Raw genomic sequence first — 19,609 nt, 5'->3', positions numbered from 1 at the left:
TCTGACTGCTACTGTATTTCTAATTAAACAACATCACACAAGCAATAGTGCTGTTCTGAATATGCTAAAATTCTAAATAATATAAACAAGAGACTGCAGGTAATCACACATACATATTCTGTGCAACAGCACGACTGTGATATATTTTATGCAACAATTCAATAAACAAAAGATTAATACTGAGTAACTAACATATATTTTGGACACATTGCCAGTTACTTTCTCTTTTTTTGCCCCGCCAGTAACCAAAAAATTTCTAATAGTTGACTAGGTTATTGAATCATGTAGATTCATCAGGCAAATGACTCGGGCAGCGTTTGTGCACGAAGGCACCTCACAAAACTGATTTCAGACAGACTTCTGAGGCAGTTTAATGGTTTAATAATCTACAGCAAAATAGAGCGAGCTTCGGTGAAAACTAAACAAATATTTAAATACAGTAATTTCTCACTAGAAATTATATCAGAAGTGGAAAACGACTTACATTTACACACAAACTGACCACTAACCACAACATCTAGATACCATCTTTATTTTTTAGCCCAACTGTCACAGAATGGAACGCAAACGTGGGATATCAAAGGTAGCAAAGGACAGGCCTACATTGACTGCGTTCAAAATCACATAATCTATTTAGTATGAATGTTTGTACTATGAATAAAATCTGGACGTACTACATTCACATTGTTGCCCTTATTGTGACCTATCAGCGTCAGTTGCGTCGCTTCACAGTCATTCACAAATCCTCTCCCGTGGCCTCATGGGATAGTAAAGTGTCCATTGTATGCACACTTCAGAATCTCGTCAGAAGTAGTAGGTCATCCGGGTACTTTTTGCATTCTCTTTTATGAGTACTATGAATTCTGACATACTTATTTTGGCACACACCTTTTCACCTACTACTAGAGACTACGATTTTGGATGCTGCAATTTTCTGCCTTTAAAAATCAATCAGATGAAGGTATCTCAGGAGACAGGAAGTAAAGTTAAGATTGGATTCAGAAATGCCTTAAAGCCTTTATACCTTGGAATGCATCCTCTGAAGGCAGCATTTTACAGATCTCGGACACAGTCCCAGTGTTTCATGAGCAGCAAATCATCATATTAGAATAATTTCTGAAGGATCATGTGCCACTGAAGACTGGAGTAATGATGTTGAATATTCAGCTTTTCCATAGCAGAAATACATTACATTTTAAAATATATTCAAATAGCAAAACAGTTATTTTAAACTAATAATATTTCACAATATTACTGTTTTTACTTTTAACCAAATAAAACTCAGAAAAATGTTTTCAAAAAAATTGTTTACTCTTATTCAGCCTTGTTGAGTAAAAGAGACATCTTAAAAAAAAAAAAAAAAAAAAAACTACCTCAAATTTGTTTAACTCTAGTGTAGATTTTTGACATTTCCTTATATGTACAGTCATATAAAAGAGTCTCATGAGAATTTTTTTTTTTTTCTGGTTAGAATTTGTGAAGTAGGCTACACCAAAAAGCTAAAACTTTATTTGTTGTACCCTATACACCAGACTTCTATTGTTTGTGTCACGTAAAAAAAAAAGTATTTATTTTTTTCAATTGAATACACCCCTCCCCAAAGAAAGGTTTTGTCAAACTTGTTACAGTGCACGCACACACGTGCACGCGCATACACACAGGCAAAGCACTTGTACAGACAGGAAAGGCTTGGAAGGCACAGGCCTGCTTGGTTACTCAGGAAAAAGACATCCTTGGTCATTTCCTTCTTCCTATATGGAGAAAATCCATGATTCACCCCACCACAACAGGAACTGAGCCAAGTCGGGCAGGCATTCTCTGTCACACTTCCCCTCTGCCTTACTCATCTGTTGTCACTCCTTCCGTCTTCTTGCTTTTCTCTCTCAAATATTCTACAAATTCTTTCTTTCTCTCGCCTGTTTTCTTTGTCTGTCCCCAGCCGCCTCAAAGGAGGGACCCTTACCAAAATTAGCCATGGTTTTATTATGGTAAAACTGTAGTAGTAAACATGACTAAGTAACCATGTTTTTTGGTTCAAACCATGGTTTTGATACCATGGTTCTAATATAGTAATATTGTAGTAACACTTGAGTAAAACTGTGGTAATATTAAGTTACTGTGTTTTTACCGCAAATGCTATAGTAAGGCCATGGTTATTTTTGTATGGTTTTACTACAACAATCATTGTTAAACCATAGTTATTGTAGTAAAACTGTGTTTTGTAGTTACTATATTTTTACTGTAAATGTTGTAGTAAAACTATGGTAAATTCAATAGGGAATGCTGTAGACCACTTTTATCATGAAAAAAACTAAACATTTAGACACAAAAATCTACAAACAAAGCATTGGAGGAATGAAATAAATCCCCTTGTGAAGAGGCAGTACAGTTATGTCACTTTTAAAGTGGTTACTATCATACATTTTGTTTGTAAATGTAATTGTTCAGTCAGTTGTTTAGATCACTCACACGCTCTCTCGTTTGTCCATACATGCTTACGCTCTTGCCTTGCCTCCTACAAATCTAGATGCAGTTTAAATGTTTGTCCACTAGATGGAAGTAGAGTGACTTATAGATGCCCACAACTTTATATTTTAAAGATTCATTACACCCTAAAAAAGCCTTCTCTCTGCATGTTTGTGGTTTTAAAACAAGATATCATCCGCATTCTACCTAGGCTAATAGTTTTATGTAGCCTACTTCCTTATTGAGAGTTGTGAGGTGTGGCAATATGTGTTCTGAAAATGTATGTGCAATATACCTTAATATCTTTACAGGTTGTAAACATGTAGATGATGATTCTACAAAAAAGCCACCATAGTGACCACATGACAATGAAGCATAGGAAACAATCAAGATTGCTAATGGGCATTTCAACTTAAACTGAAATATTTACTTTTGAATGATGTTACATAAGTAGGTTTCTATAGAGTCCAAGTAACATGTAGAAAAGTACAATGAATTTTATTTTGCGCTGGTGTTGACATAAATACTCTCTCTTTTTCTGTGACAGAAAAGGTAACATAAAAAGTGATCTAATACAAATCAGGTGCAATAAATGGTACAAATCAGGTGCAAAAAAAGGTGCAATAAATGCAACAAAGTAGCCGTTTTAAAAGGGTGTAACAGCTGTACTGAGGCCCAGTTTACACCAGTCTTAGCCAAGAACAAGAACATTAATAATTTGTAATCACCTGATTTAAACAGCAGCTATAATCAGGGTGTAACAGACTTCAGATGCTGCCTTTCATTAAGTAACAACAACACAGGTTAATACAACTGATAGGTAACCATTCTGACTTAATGTTTTTGCAAACTAGAATGAAAACAGAGGCTTTGGAGCCAGAGAAACAGGAATGGTTGAAGACATCAGCGCTGAAAATGTATGTCCTCAGTTTTCTCATCTGGAACGGTCTTTTTTTTTCATCAATACGAGACTCAGGTTCAACTTGATCAAGAGAGAATTCTGGTTTTAAACGCTCCATGCTGTTACATGCTTCACTCTCTCTCTTGATTCAGTGATTTGTGGTTCATCGCGTTTGTTTTCCATTGTTCTCCAGTGGCTTCTTTCCAGTGACAATTTCAAAGTTCAAAATGCCTACGTTTAAAGGGATATTCCAATATGTGTGTGTGTGTGTGTCTCTCTCTCTCTCTCTCTCTCTCTCTCTCTGTGTGTGTGTGTGTGTGTGTGTGTGCGTGCGTGTGTGCATGCTGGTGGTCGGTCAGTAACCACCAATATAAAAAAGTTTTTACCTGTAAATATTTTATTTACTTATTTGTTTCCATTTTATTAAATGAGAATGTTAAACATATTTGTTGCTGTGATGTTTTTTACTGATAAAGTTTTTTTACTGTGACACAAAAGCAGTTGTCAGGAAGTTTTAATGACGTCATTTCATGGAAACACTGCCCTGGCATGACATTTTTATTGATCTAAAAAAAGTTTAGTGTTTGTTTAGCTCGTGTTGTACAGTTTGAGAACATGTGTTTGACCGGGCAAACAGGTTTAATGTGGATCTGTGAGTTCGTGCGCATTCCATTGTAACTAAAGACAAAGGTTTACAAACTTGTGAACCCACTTTAACACACTGAGCCACTTTACTTTACTTGCAATGAATAAGTGGATTTCCAGAAGTATTTAGGTACAGAGATACAAACAGTACTTTCTTATTTGCTTATTTAAAAATCAGCTCTGTTTTCTGAAATGTGAAATCAAGATTCATTGTGTCAAATTCAACAATGCCCAAGACTATGGAAGGCCAAAAGGTCCAAAACGTGTGAAACTGTCGTAATGACGTGTTAACACGTAAATTGCGTGTTAACGCGTAAATTGCGTGTTAACACGTAAATTATTCGACATTAGCACCACCTACTGGTTTGGTGCTCTTGCTCAAACACACAGAACCTAATTAGATTAAGCTTGTAAAAAGCGGTTTTTAATGTGAAAATACATGTTGAACAATGTCTTTTCAATATTTAGGATACAACTACATAATTACAGCATATTTTAAATGGGCCTATTTAGACAGTTAAGTTAACTATAACTAATCAAGCCCTGAAAGGCATGACCATTTTCACAATCACGATAGAAATTGTGTAAGGATAATTACACATTTCTCCAAACAGTATAAGTGTACATGAAAATACTGTAGCATATTTCTAAAGCATCTTTTTATAATTTAACCTCTATGCATTATTTGTTAGAGAGCCCCTTCTGATAACACCATTAAGCCTTATGAATCTGAGATAGTGCATTGTTTTGCTGTGTTTTTCGAAGTTAATATATATATTACAAAGTTATTTATATTACAACACACACACTACACTTTACACATTATACTACATAACACACACAAACACACATATATTACAAAGTTATTTATATTACAACACTTTACAAATTATACTACATGACTTCACACCACACACACACACACACACACACACACACACACACACACACACACACACACACACACACACACACATGCCATAATAATAATAATCTAAAACAAGAGTTTTCATCAAATTGATCCAATGAAATTGATTCTCAAAATGTTCAATAAAATATAAAATAATTATGTATGCTATTTATTTATGCTCATTGTCCATTTTTAAAGACATTGTTCAAATTTTATTTTAGATTTAATCCTGCAATTTACAGGATTTGTTTGTTATTTGTGCTTGTGCAAGATAGCCATACCAGCCAGTAAAGTTCCATGGTTTCCAATGTGCCAGCACGCAATTTACGTGTTAACGCGTAATTACGTGTTTACGCGACAGTTTCACGCGTTTTGGCCCTTTTGGCCTTCCATACAAGACATGGTTCACCCAAAAATGATAATTCTGTCATCATTTACTCCCCCTCATGTCACTCCAAACCTCCAGAGGTGTACAATATAATTGTACTTAAGTTAGTACAGATGTAGGCCTACATGCCACTGTCATGTTTGGTTTAGTTCTATTTTGTCTAGTTCCCATTGTGCCTGTCTGAGTTCTTGCTAGTTTCTATGGTTAGCCATTAGTTAATCATTCTGTTCAGCTGTGTATGTTAGGTTTGATTAAAATGAACCGTGGTGCGATTCATTTGAATAAGTGTGAACGCTGCCATCCGTGCGGACCGAATGAAAAAACCGAGACCGGTCCACTTCCAGACGAACTCTGGTGCGGTTCGAATTAAAAATGACACGGACCAAATACATGTAAACGAACCAAAAACAGGAAGATGAGACCCTAAAAAGACCCTATACGTCATAAAAGCCGACTAATCAGGTTGTGAACATATCCCTATGCCTTTAGGTTCGCTGATAAAAATGCCAATCTGAACACTAAGCGGACCAGGACTAAATTTTTTTTTTTTTTTTTTTGCTCTGGAGCAAACGAACCAAATCAACGAAGCAAACCAAACCACAAGTGTGAACACACCCTTAAGGGGGTCGCACACCGGACGAGAAGCGTGGCGCTGCGCAAAATTCGAACACATTATTCTCTATCAATGTACACACACTGGCGGCGCCATTCGTCGTCTGTCCTGTCAAAAAAAAAAAAAAAAAACACATACACAGAGGAAACATTATGCATCAGTGGTATTGTCAAAAATATCATCATAATATTTCAAGAATCTGTCACTTTTCTTGTTTTTAATCAACCTTAGAGACTTCAGAAATGTATCAATTTAAATTAAGAAATGCGGAAAAGTAGGCTGCGATTTAGAGAATTTTTGCTTGTGAATTAAAAAATGTCCAAACAAAATATTTTTTTTTACAATGTAATTAATTGAAGTAGGCTACTAGCTTTATCTTCTTTATAGTAACAGATTATATCCTTTAATTGAAAGGATTTGGAAGAATCAAGGTGCTTGCCAATATGAAGATATAACCTATTCCAGAAGTTTTGAGTTTTTTCACATTGGAAAAATAAATGGATCAGTGTTTCATCCTTATTCCCACAAAATGAGCAAGAACTTTTGCAACAGTATCATTCCCTGGGTATATTTTATGTAAGATCTTAAAATGAACTTCCTTATTCTTATTTGAAATACAATACTTATGAGGTACCAACCAGGCTTCCTTCCAGTCTATAAGTTCAATAAAAGAGGCCCAATAAAATTTGCCTTTAGCAACATTATATTTTTTACTCTGAAAAAATATGTTGAATATGCTTATTATTACATTTCTTACGAAGTATATTTATACCATCTAAGATCAAATCAGGTTCTTTGGTGACACTCTTACTAAAGGTTAGATGACATTTAACAAGTTGATTTAGACCAGAAGGAATTGCTTTAAGCACTGCATTATATTCTTTAAATGGTAAAGGGACCATCCTGGTGGTGGTGGGAGGGTGGAGGTGATTGTTGCATCAGCATGTGTTGTACTGGTCTTTTATACAGCATGAGGACATGATTGGATAGATGTGAAGGTAATAAGTGATGATGTAGTAATTAAGTCTTCCTGGCAGAACTTATGCTGAAGCTTCATTTCAGTTATTTGTCCCGTCTCGTTAATGCTTCGTGGTTGTGTTATGCTTATATTCCAGTGATCTCCTGTGTGTCTACGTATTAGAGTTACTATTAAAGACTATTTTGTTTATCTCCTGCGTCTTCATGTGATCTCCTCGTAAAAGTACAGATACTATGTAAAATGTACTCAATTAAACGTTTTGGTTACACTTTAATTTAACTTTACACTTTAACTTTAAAACTATAAATAACTTTATATCATTTCAAGTAGGGAAGAATAAAGATCCGTTTGTTATTTGGCATTTTGTGTTTATAGAACCTGTGTTGTGGTAAAAGGATTCCTTGATCTTTTGGACTTTCTTATAAACATTTTCTAAGATGGACTACGAGGAAGTTGTTTTATTGTTGTTAATATTTTATTAATCCACACATGTAAAACATCTTCCGACAAAAATGAGGATTGGGACCCACTAGTAGACCATCATGATTCATTTGTGTCTTCTCTTTCCACCCTGCTGTCCTCTTCCTCTCTTCATACACCAACTCATTTCTCATTTATCAATTCCATCTGTACTTCATCGTCATCATCTTCTTCTTCTTCTTCTCAGTCTTTCTCCATGATCCTCCTCATTGTTTCTTTGTGTTTTCACAGATGATTACATATCTTTAAAGTATGCAAATTAGCAGATGGCATTTGTTGTGTGCATGACTAAGCCTGAAGATATCTGAAAAACAACCCTGGAAAACCTGAAAACAGTGGTTGCTGGTTGATTACATAACCATAAAAATGAGAAACTACTATGAGCAAAAGCACTTAAACTCATATAAAGCCACATCTTCTAAATTTACTACTGAATTTATGCCTCCATGTTACGAAGACACACTTGTGGTTAAGCTATGAAACTATTTGTTTTATAATGGTGCTTATAATTATTTGTTTCTTCTTTATTAGAATTACAGTATATTTTACAATATTATATATATTACAACATTATTTGTACAAACCTTGAAAATACTGTACATAAGGGAAGTTAATTTTGTTAGATTAGCATTTGCAGATGTTAAAATAACATTATTTTGTTAGAGAGTCAGTGCTAGAGAAAGCAATTCCAAACAAGAAACTAAAATCAAATTATTTTGTTTGCTTTGTTTAGCCATTCGATTCAGTGCTGTATAGCCGTCATGTTGAACCTGATCATATTGTCTTTGACTTTTGGTTTATGTTTTGGGTTTTAAATCATATCATGTCTATTTTAGTTCTATTTAATTTTTTACTTTTCAAGTAGTCTGCAATTTGGTTCACGACTGCATTACACTGCATTGTGTTTGACACACCACTGTACAAATATACCGTTTCACGGTATTAAAAACATATCCATAGATAGGAAAAGGGGTCATTGCAGGTCAAAAGGGGTCAGTCAGTCAAGTATACATACATTTTTGCATTGTGGCAGACAGCATGCCGTTTAATGAAAATGTTCAAGTTTCAAAGGGGTTCTAAATAGAACCTTACGGTTCTTGACTAAATTTTAAAGAACATTTTATTATGTCAAATAGGTTCTATAATGAGAAATGTCATAAATGATCATACTTTCATGTTTAACTTTTTTCTAGTTATAAAGTATGTTTATGAACTGCTTAATTCATAAAATGTAATTACAATTAAAAATGAATTAAAACTAAACTCAATTAATTAATTCAAACTAAAACCATAAAATGAATGATCCCATGATGAGATCCTCTAAAAGGTTTTATATATGAAGTGACGGAACTCTTTCTGTATGAAAGCTTTTGAAAAAAAAAAGAGTAAGTGTAGAATACCTCTTCACATCAAATGTGAAAAATGTGTTCTGATATGATTTATCTTTGTTTTAGATTTTTATCTTAGCTTTTTTAATAAACAGTTCTAAATAAAATATGTAATGTGAGCTTAGAAAAATCCAGTTTGACTTGGTTCACAGAAACTGTTGCTGGTCTCACAGTAAACATCCACCCCAGTCCAGACAGCTGTTTTACTCTCTCAGTGTAGCAAGTGTTAATCATTTTAAGAGAGAAGAAAATACACATTTTTAGATTTAGGTTGGGAACACTGTTGTCACCCCATTATAATAAATTTCTGAAATAATCAGTCAAACAACCCTAAATTGTTTTTAATTATATGTTTGAAATAAAAATATAAAATAAATAATGCAATGTTAAATAAAAAAAGGTATTGTCCTAAAAGATCAGTCAGTACATTCACTTTATAACCAGAAAGTTAGCTTGCGGCTATTTCATCCTCATTTTACCAGAAGAATGTATTTGTTTTTTCTTAAAAGAATTTTCCTTCACAGAAGAATGAGAGATGACTTAACAGATTTCTTTTATGCTTTAAGTTTTTGTTGGTCACTGAAGTATTACTTTAAGCTATTGAATTATTTAATTACCATTGAAAGACAGCTTTAACTTGCTTTTTGAGAAGATTTAACTGACATATTTAGGACGTTAAATTATGCCATCAATTATAAATGTTTTTATTTCATATTTTTATTTTAAACTTATAAGAACACAATTACAGGTTTTAAGGGAATTCCAACACACTCGTGGCAATTTGTAACTTGGAGAACTGGTGATTTCATTCATGCGTTTTTTTTGTACGTGCTTCATGCTTAGGTCAACCTCTAAAAATAAAAAATTTAAAAAAACGTTGTTTCCGTATGTATCACATGGCACACATTCATATGAAAAAAGAACCTCATAAAATTGTTTTATTTTTAGAAACACTAAAATCACCTCACGCAACTTCTTCGATCTACTCAATATTAAAAAGCCATCAGAAACACAAATCTTATTTTAACACTTTTTACACGTTTAGATTTCAGAGATTGCACAGGTGACAATTACGCATGACTGAGAGACACCAACATGTCCCTTAATACACCTTCAGACATACCGGTTGCTCAGTAAGAAACTCGAATGAACAAGGAAGGACTGTACAGACGGAGAGAGGTGAAGGCGTTAAAATGTGCTGAGAGAGTATGTGGGCGTGTTGAAAACAGGTTAGCAGGGTTTATATAAGAGCAGGACTTCAGGTGTCCGTACTGTCAGAGATGAAGATGAAGATGATCCACATAATCAGTGTAGCATTTATCGTCTCCCTTCTAATGATAGGTAAGACCTTTTTTTGGATAATTAATGCTTTAAGACACCTAATAATTCATTTTGACTAACATAACTATTACTTACGTTTATGCAACTACGTTTTATATTGCATTTACACTTTTTGTCTCCACTGAAGTTATCTGTAACTGGACTCTGTTTCTTGTTTTCTAGGGTGTGACGCACAACTGGATGGTAACCATTTTTTCAACAATTTAAGTTGCCAAATTCCATTAAAAATGACCAATTATTTATCTAAAATTTGTTTTCTTTACCTTGTCTATTGTCAGTGTGTGGCAAAGCAATTCGCAACACGAGGATAGTGGGGGGACAGAATGCAACGGCTGGCGCTTGGCCATGGCAGGTCAGCCTTCATAGTGGCAGGAGCCATTTTTGTGGTGGATCACTCATCAACAATCAATGGGTTCTGACTGCAGCGCACTGCTTTGAGTAATTATCATAAACCAACCCTTGTAATTAATAATAAAAAAAATATTTGATTCAATTGATGTGGCGAATGCTTAGCACTTCTTCTTCTACCATATTCCAGAGAAGAAACCCCTGACCTAACTGTGTACCTGGGCCGACAGACACAGCAAGGAACAAATGCAAATGAAGTGACCAGAACTGTCTCTAATATCATAAAACACCCAAGCTATAATAGCAAATCTAAAGATAACGACATCACTCTTCTGAAACTGGCTTCGCCGGTGGATTTTACTGAATTTATCAGTCCGGTCTGTCTGGCTTCCTCAAACAGTACGTTCTTCAACAAAACCTCCAGCTGGGTCACCGGATGGGGAACCATTAATACAGGCGGTACGTATTTAATTTAATAACCTCGATTACAGTCACAGCATACAGTACTATTGCAATAGTTGATGTATATTTTATAATTTTATGCATTTCTCAGTTTCCCTGCCTTCACCGCAAACTCTACAGGAAGTGCAAGTGCCTATTGTTGGAAACAGGCAGTGTAAGTGTCTTTATGATGTCTCAACAATCACAGACAACATGATATGTGCTGGACTATTGGAAGGGGGCAAAGACTCCTGTCAGGTAACAACTCCTATTCTTCTGTTTGTGTTACTTCATATAGTTTTAATGGGCTGCTAATATTCTACAAAGTGTATATAGTTATAATTAAGAATAAGTAGAATGAGGGGTCTCTAAACTAAAACTTTCAAATAAACTGATAATGTAAGGGAATTCAACCTAGTGAATCAAGCAGAAATGTAATATTTATACACAAACCAGTTATTCAGTTTAGCTTTATTCAGAATAAATAAATATAATTGCTAATGTTTGTACTGTAATGAAGAAGACTTGAGATTGTTTTATAGACCATAGGCCAAGGGCCCCCAAATAGTATGATCTCCTTCCGAAGGCAGCTATACATTTTTATTTTTTCATAAAAGACCCATGTGAGCTGTGAGAAACAGTGTGGTATAAAGGCAACATGTTGTTTGCTAAATTAAATAATTGTATTTTATACTGCTAGGTGGAATTAACTAATAACTGAAAACTGTGCTTTTCACAATTCTGGCAACTGAACAATGACAGATGAACAGATAATGATGATTCCCCACATGATTCCCCATTCCTAAAATATCAATACAGCTTTATATAGTTTATAATTAAAATATATAGTTAAAATATTATCTGGAAAATATTAACTTTAACGGTTTACTTCCATTTTGTAAAATATTTTTTTTCCCTCATATTTTTTTATGGACCCCCTAGAATCTTCTTTTTTTTTTTTTTTTTGAAAACCCTGGTATAGACATACATGTGTGTGTCATGTTGTAGTTTTCATGTGACAAGTCTTCCAACCATAACGGTATAATTTTCAATGATGACTGATGACATTCAAATGATGTTGATTGTCCATAAAAAGAGAAGCACTAAAATCTTCAGGACATTTCCTAACATAAGTCTAACTTGATGCTTTTAATGCAATCAGAAGGAAGTCATCTTCCCATTATTCCTTCATATTATAAATTACAGCTGTGAACTACAACTGCAGTAGATGTGTAGAACAGGTTACTTGGCATATCACTAACCTGTTCTTCATCCTACAGGGTGACTCTGGTGGTCCTATGGTCAGCAAGCAGGGTTCGGTCTGGATCCAGTCTGGAATTGTGAGTTTTGGCACCGGTTGTGCTTTGCGCAATTTACCTGGTGTGTATGCCAGAGTGTCTAAGTACCAGAACTGGATCAATGAGAAAATCACCACCAACAAGCCAGGCTTCATTACGTTCACCTCCAATGGTACTGACGGTGACCTGAGCATCAGCTGTGCTGGTGTGCCTGCCATCCCGACAACTACTGTCCCTACAACTACTGCCCCTACAACTACACCTGTCCCACGTAAGGATCCTTCAAGTTATAAGATCCTGAAAAAACATGCATACATTGTTCACTTGGTAACTTGTCCAAGGACTTTTGTGCATTAAATTCTTTCTTTTTACTTTAGTTTTTTTACTAAATTGTGGAATATTCTTCATCTATCCCTAAGACTAGTATCCACAGAGTCTGTTTTTAAATCTAAGTTAAAAAAACGACCTCTTTTCACAGGCTTACAACTCTCCTTGATTTTAATGTTGAATTTTCAAATTGGTGTTTCCGATGTAAACTCCCTTTATCATTTTTTTTTTTTTAGATATATAAATGAACTATATTTGGTGCACTACAAATTATTAATACTTGAAACGGAGTAGAGGCTTGGACCCGGAAACGGTGTTTGTGATGTATTACACTGGATAGCTCGTCATTTTTTGTCTGGAGCCCTTCTTGTTCTTAAGTTACTTATCTGTCAGCTGATCATTGAGTTTTGGTAAAAGCAAAAACAGAACTTGAAAGACTTTACTATTCAAACAATGGTCAGAACGCCTGTTAATTCCCCCAGTGCACTACATAGCTTTCATGAGATATGTTCTCTGCTAATGGACCATAACTGTGTAGTCTAAGCATAACAAATGCCATCATTATTTTTTGTTGTTGTTGTTGCTCTTTGAGGCAGCCATATGAAAGTTTAAAAGAAAACAAATCAAAGAAACATTTGACTGATAAAACCCGGCGTTCATTGTCTTTCTCTCTGTTCCTGTAGCTGTAGTGTGTGGAAGTGCCAGACTGAACACCCGTGTAGGAGGAAACAGCTCCCTTGCGTCTCCAGGCGTATGGCCATGGATGGCCAGTCTGCAGTTTAATGGAAGTCACGTTTGTGGAGGAACGCTGATTGCTGAACAGTTTGTCATGAGCTCTGCCAGCTGTTTTACCAGGTAATGGCACTTAAATATGAAAAAAGGACATTTGATTAGAGAAATCAGAGTGATTTGATTCAATGGAGTTTTATTAATTTTTTTGTCCAGCTCCAACAAGGCCTCCGATTGGACCGTGATCCTGGGCCGTCTAAATCAGAACGGCTCCAACCCCAATGAGGTCTCTATAAAAGTGGCGAATCTCACCATCAGCAATGTCACAGGCGACAACATTGCAGTCTTGCAGCTGGCCGTTAAACCAAACCTAACAAATTTCATTCAGCCTATATGTGTGGACTTGGAAGGTGCTACCTTCAGCGCTAATACTCAATGCTGGGTGGCAGGATGGAGCTCAGGAGCTGGAGGAGGTGTGTTTTGTGTGTGTGTGGTTTGGGTAAATGTTATGGGGATAAAATGTCCCCACAAATAAATGTTTTGGTCCCCATGAGGAAAACAGCTTATACATCATACTAAGTGATGTTTTTTGAAAATGTAAAAATGCAAGTATAAAACTCATTGGCCCTCATTTATCAAAAGTGCGTACACCAAATTTCCAGCGTACACCTGGCGTACACCCAAAACCACGGTGACTTTGAGATTTATCAATATGGACGTTGGCGTACGGCACGCTCAAATCCTACGCCAGCTCGGGAGGTGGTGTACGCACGTTTTGAGTGCGGGAATGCACAGAAAAACAATTCCTAACACCACAAAACGCACTGACAAACTAAAAGATATGATCTATTATGACCCACTGTAAAAAAAAAAACAAAAAAAAACAACATAGTAATTATAAACTTCAGTGTTTATTTTTGTGCAACATGGACTTCAATGTTTAATTTGTGTGACTTTACCAAAGCATTTGATTTGTAGGCATATGTATTCCGAGCCTGTGCGCTTTACCTGACGTTTCAAGCCTTGTTTATACTTTCGCCTGGCTCCGCAGCGCGAGTCTCCGCAGACTGCGCGCGCACCTCCCCAAACGGACGAGGCGTTTAATACTCGACGCGCTCGCCGTTGTACTATTCTTTGAAACAATGGTTAGGCCAGGGTTAGGCCCGGCAGGTGTGCACGGACTGGGTTTAGTAATGAAAGGCTTTCAATGACCAAAAAATAATTCAGACTGACAAAATAATAAAAATGACATATTCTTCTTCTTTTAAATAATAATAATAATAATAATAATACACATAATAACGACATTCTTCTTCTAAATAACAATAAGCGTCATTAATAATAAAAATCTAGAAATCAATTTAGTTTCTTTCCACTTCCCTGGTTTCGCTTTCTCTTTCTCAAAGAAGTTTCTCTTCTTTGCCGTCTTCCGTGTGTCCATGGCGTAAAATGAGGGCGTGGGGGGAGCGGAGACTTGAATATATAGGGGCGTGTTATTCTAATGACGATCGATTTCAGCCGCGGCATTTATCAAGCGCAGGTATTGCGTACACCTGGATTTCAAAGGTACGCACAGCTTCATAAATCAGGCGATGAGAGGAGTGTAAGCATAATCTTACGCCAATATGTACGCCCGTTTCTACGCAAGAATGATAAATGAGGGCCATTATGTCTATGGAAAGTCCCCATAATACATATATGTGCGTGTCCTGCTAAACCCTACTGTATGGGGACAAAATGTCCCCACAAGGATGGCAATATCAGAAATCCTTGTCCTTGTGGGGACATTGTACATGTCCCCATGAGGAAAACAGCTTATAAATAATAATAAGTGATGTTTTCTGGAATGGATAGGTTTAGAGTTAGTGTGTGTGTGTGTGTGTGTGTGTGTGTGTGTGAATGCTTTGAAACATCACTAACTGCTAAAATTAGATTATTAGAATGTTTTTCCATGTCTTCCAAATGTGAAGCTGTTTTCCTTCCTTTGTAGTGAATCAAACTCTTCAGGAATTCAAGGCCTCTATTGTGGAATGTGGAAACTCAAGCAACAGTATTTGCACAAGTTCTTTGAACTTACAGCAGGCAAGTTAATTCTGTTTAAAACAGGAAGGAAATATAATATATTAACAGTTTACATTAAGTTTTAATGCATTTGGTAACTTGAACTAAAAATACGTTTAGATCAAGTTAGATTAATGTTAAATTCTATATATATTAATACATTTCAAGTTGTATTAACATTAGTTAATGAATTATGAACAAACATTAATTAACAATTTTACATTCTAAATTTACATTTACAAATGCTAAAACAAAAATTGTGGTTCATTGTTAGTTCATGATGCCTATTTCATTAACTTATTTCAATAAAACTAACCAGGGCTGCATTTATTTAATCTAAAATACAGTATAACAGCAACATGAAATATTACAATAAAACAGTAATGTGAAATGATTACAATTTAAAATAGCTGTTTTCTATTTAAATATATTTTAAAATGTATTTTATTCCTGAATGTCAAAGCTGAATTTTCAGCCTCATTACTCCAGTCTTCAGTGTCACATGATCCTTCAGAAATCAGTCTAATATGATGATTTGATGCTCAAGAAACATTTCTTATTATTATGTTGAAAACAGTTGTGCTGCTTAATATATTTGTGGAAACTGTGATAAATTTCTTTCAGGATTATTTGATGAATAGAAAGTTCAAAAGAACAACATTTATTTGAAATAAATTTGTCTATTATTTTTATAATGTCTTGAATTTACTGATTAGAAGTTTATTTATGTTAAATCTTACTGACTAAACTTTTGAACAGTAGTTTATGTTCCAACTGTATGAAAACGAAACATTTTCATACACCAGCTTATTTTCAGGAGAAAAAAAAAAGAGTATTATCGGTCTGCAAAGATGTGTGACAAATAAAAAAAATTGTAAATTTTGTAACATTCAGTAAAGATTCCCCTCTCTCTCTCTCTCTCTCAGGGTGATCAAGGGGGTCCGCTGATGTGTAAGCAGGGCCTGTCATGGACCCATGCTGCTGTTTTGACCTTACAGACGAGCAACTCAAACAGCAGCTCTAACACGAGCTCCAGCAACAGCACTGCATCATCCCGCTCTCTCCTTCAAGGTGTCCAGGTCTTTACTAAAACCTCCAGCTTTGCATCATTCCTGACATCTGTGGTTGGCGCTTTCCCTCCAAAAGTCACAAGCCCCACAAGTGCACCTACAAGCAGCATCAACCCTTCCTCTAATGGGTCACAAATATCTTCTTCCTTCTCTTTTACCCTTTCTGTCCTGTTCCTCCCACTTGCAGCTTTCCAAATCTTTCTTCAAGGCATCAATTGAATCTTTTGAGAAGAAGGGGCCACTTTTCATTAACTGTGAACATGTCTGTAAATTTTCAGTGTGTTCCATATAACCCGTTATATAATCATACAGCATCAAAAGCTTTTGTGGAGCACATCATTCATTTTTACTTCTAAATGCAAACTCTTAAGATCTCTATTATCTCACCAAGCTGTAGCCTGTTGTTCTTACACTACAATTACATTGTATGGTTTTCTCTGGCAGTACTTTAAAACAAGTGCATAATAATTTATGTAAGCAGGCGGTTTACATATATTTGCATTGTAGCAGATGCAACATGTAGTTGTTATTCAGCATGGCACTTTATAGAAATGTCCCAATTTGAGTGGTTCACTCCTAATACTGACTATAATGTATCTTAACTAGCAAATACCTCAAGCTGTACCACAGTTGGGATATTATATCAATGTTTGCAAATATCATTTTTCACAACATTTTTTGGAAGAATGTTTAAACTATAATTTTTTTTTCTTATATTTTTGTACATCCTTTTATCTATTTTCTGTTTGTTTTTCTATGAAAAGTTCTATGATTTCAAATGAAGGAAGTAACTTTTCAATGCATTGTTAAAATGTGATAAGTGAATCATGTATTGTTAGGTTGTAAAAATTAAATTAAAATTACAAATGAAGCTGTAAAACAAAAACGGGTTTTTTTGTGCATTTATTTGAAGCATCCTGGGTGAGTTATTGCTGCTGTAAACGTGAGCCTGTGCAGTTTACCAGATACTGAATCCCTGTAAGATCAACACAAAAGATACTTACTGAAGCATCTCACAAAACCTGTATTTTCACCTTCCCGGACAAACATTAAAGGTCACTTTATTCCTGTTTATAAGTGTTATACTTTTAGATGAATAGACAAATAGAAATTCAATAGAACAAACAGTTGAAAATGCATTATTTGGCATGGCCATTCAAGCAAAGCTATATTTCTTCTTCTTTTTTTTCATCTATGACCATGTCCTTTTGAAAGCACAATGTAAGATAACACAAGGCACATTTCAATCCATTTGTAAGATGTTTGAAATGATTAAATTGCTTGAAATCTTTGTTACAATCAGTTTATAAAGCGACGTGATTTGTTTTTATATGGGTAGTGTAATATAAATTTTAAATGTTAAAAGGCACTAATCCCAAGGTCCAAGTGACGTAATTCCATGTTGTGTGTAGTGAAAATGTTGAAAATGAATGTTCTTTCATCTAAAAGAAGATACCATCTTTATTACGTCATCTTATTCTACCCGAAAGAATGAAACTGTTAGTCTCTTGTTATAATTTAAGTTTCTTATATGTATTAATTTGAGAATGTATATTGTAGAACTAAAGACCTACTTTAAATATGTATACAGTCCAATATCAGATACTCCTTATGTATGTTTCATGTTTAAAGTTTCATAATCAGTGGCTTGTAATATTCAGTTTCTGTTGACTGTGACTCATAATACCATACAGTACAGAATCGATGCAGGACTAACAATTGCCTCTTTATGATAGAGTTGTGTGATACATTCAGGGTCACTAATCACATCTGATGAAGTCAAGTGACGGCTTTGAATACGGCGTCCGAATTCCCCAGGTTTGCTGGTGTAAAAACTGAACATTGATTTACAATGTGAAGATGTAAGGAAAAACAGAATAGTGGGTGGTTGCTTAGCTATTTACTGTGACATTCTCCTCAATGTCTGAGAATGTGTAGGTTTCTGACGTGCACTATAGGAGCAGACAGGTTTTGCTCAACAGTGGCTGGATTAACTTGTACTCTCGAACACTGAATGACTAGTGTCAACATATCCAGCCCACCAGACCTTTTAACTTTTGTGTTGCAAATTTGAGTTGCATAAAATTAGTGGATTGTGGAGCCTATCCCGCCGCCTCAGACCACAGGCAGAGGACGCCCTGGACGAATGGCCATGCATCACAGGAATATGTATATTTTCTAGAACCCAAGACAAAGAAAATATGGTAACACTTTACAATGAGGTTAATTAGCTAACATTAGTTAACTACCTTTGTTAACATGAACTAAGGATGAACAATACTTCTACGGCATAGTTAATATTAATTTCAACATGTACTAATACATTATTGAAATCAAAGGTTGCATTTGTTAACATTAGTTAATGCACTGTGAACTAACATGAACAAACAATGAACAGCTGTATTTTTATGAACTAACATTAACAAAGATTAGCTAATATAGTAATATTAGCTCATTGTTAGTACATGTTAGTTATTAACTATAACTTATGAACCTTATTGTAAAGTGTTACTGAAAATATATTCCATTCTTTCCTATCAACATCATGAAGTGCATTAAATATTACTTTAGGATCTTGAACTGCCGGTGGTTTAAAAGTTGATTGAAGCTAATAATTAATGAAATCATAAAAGTGTCAAGTTAAAATGAATAAATAATTTACAAATAGAAACAGTGTTTAGTGACTTGCATAATTATGTGTCGCATACATGTTTCATCACCAAATTCAGAAGTGTGGATCACAAATTTGTTTTCATGGTATACAAATACAAAGGGAGAGTGATGCGGATGAATATATACATAGGCACTCCATCAGCCATAGACTCAAGTATTGCATTGTAGGTTATAAATTATGACCAGATTACAATGTAATCAGTTATGACTGATAGAATATACAGTCTATATAGAATATATATACAGTACATACACTGTGCACTCTAGAATTTAGAAGATGCTTTATATCTAAAGTTCCTAAGTTACTTGACAGACAGGTTCATTGAGCTTTTTGTTGAACATCACATGAATTATATAAAAGAATAGACAGGCACTTAACAATCATCTGTTTCTGTTGGGTGGCATTTTTGTCATAGCGTGTGTAACAGTTCAGATACAGACCATACTTATAGGTTAACATGGAAAAGGTCACAATGAAAGGAAGTTTTCAAATACTGAATGAGTCATACACTTTATGTCCTTTTGTTCTTTGTTCAAACTATATTTCAATG

At 35.0% G+C, this 19,609-nt stretch overlaps 1 protein-coding gene across 3 annotated transcripts in view; it reads left to right on the top strand.

Annotated features, from left to right (window-relative positions):
- Nucleotides 1-17,451, top strand: part of LOC311278461 (polyserase-2) — a 29,821-nt gene extending 12,370 nt beyond the window's left edge. For 2 of the 3 annotated variants that reach the window (XM_084389313.1, XM_084389314.1), the window contains 9 exons: nucleotides 10,274-10,294; nucleotides 10,390-10,549; nucleotides 10,650-10,918; nucleotides 11,013-11,158; nucleotides 12,181-12,469; nucleotides 13,209-13,380; nucleotides 13,471-13,727; nucleotides 15,245-15,336; nucleotides 16,242-17,451. In XM_084389313.1, the coding sequence (XP_084245439.1) occupies nucleotides 10,274-10,294; nucleotides 10,390-10,549; nucleotides 10,650-10,918; nucleotides 11,013-11,158; nucleotides 12,181-12,469; nucleotides 13,209-13,380; nucleotides 13,471-13,727; nucleotides 15,245-15,336; nucleotides 16,242-16,604 (1,769 nt within the window). In that variant the 3' untranslated portion in view covers nucleotides 16,605-17,451. Of the gene's footprint in view, nucleotides 1-10,046; nucleotides 10,112-10,273; nucleotides 10,295-10,389; nucleotides 10,550-10,649; nucleotides 10,919-11,012; nucleotides 11,159-12,180; nucleotides 12,470-13,208; nucleotides 13,381-13,470; nucleotides 13,728-15,244; nucleotides 15,337-16,241 lie in introns of those variants that run through there. The other variant, XM_084389315.1, reaches the window with a different exon arrangement.
- The last annotated feature ends 2,158 nt before the right edge of the window (nucleotides 17,452-19,609 follow it).

This window comes from Rutilus rutilus (genome assembly GCF_951802725.1).
Source record: "Rutilus rutilus genome assembly, chromosome: 1".
In the NCBI taxonomy this organism is placed as follows: Eukaryota; Metazoa; Chordata; class Actinopteri; order Cypriniformes; family Leuciscidae; genus Rutilus; species Rutilus rutilus.
The sequence above is the reverse complement of the archived record's forward strand: the minus strand, read 5'-3'. Positions and strand labels throughout refer to the sequence as shown.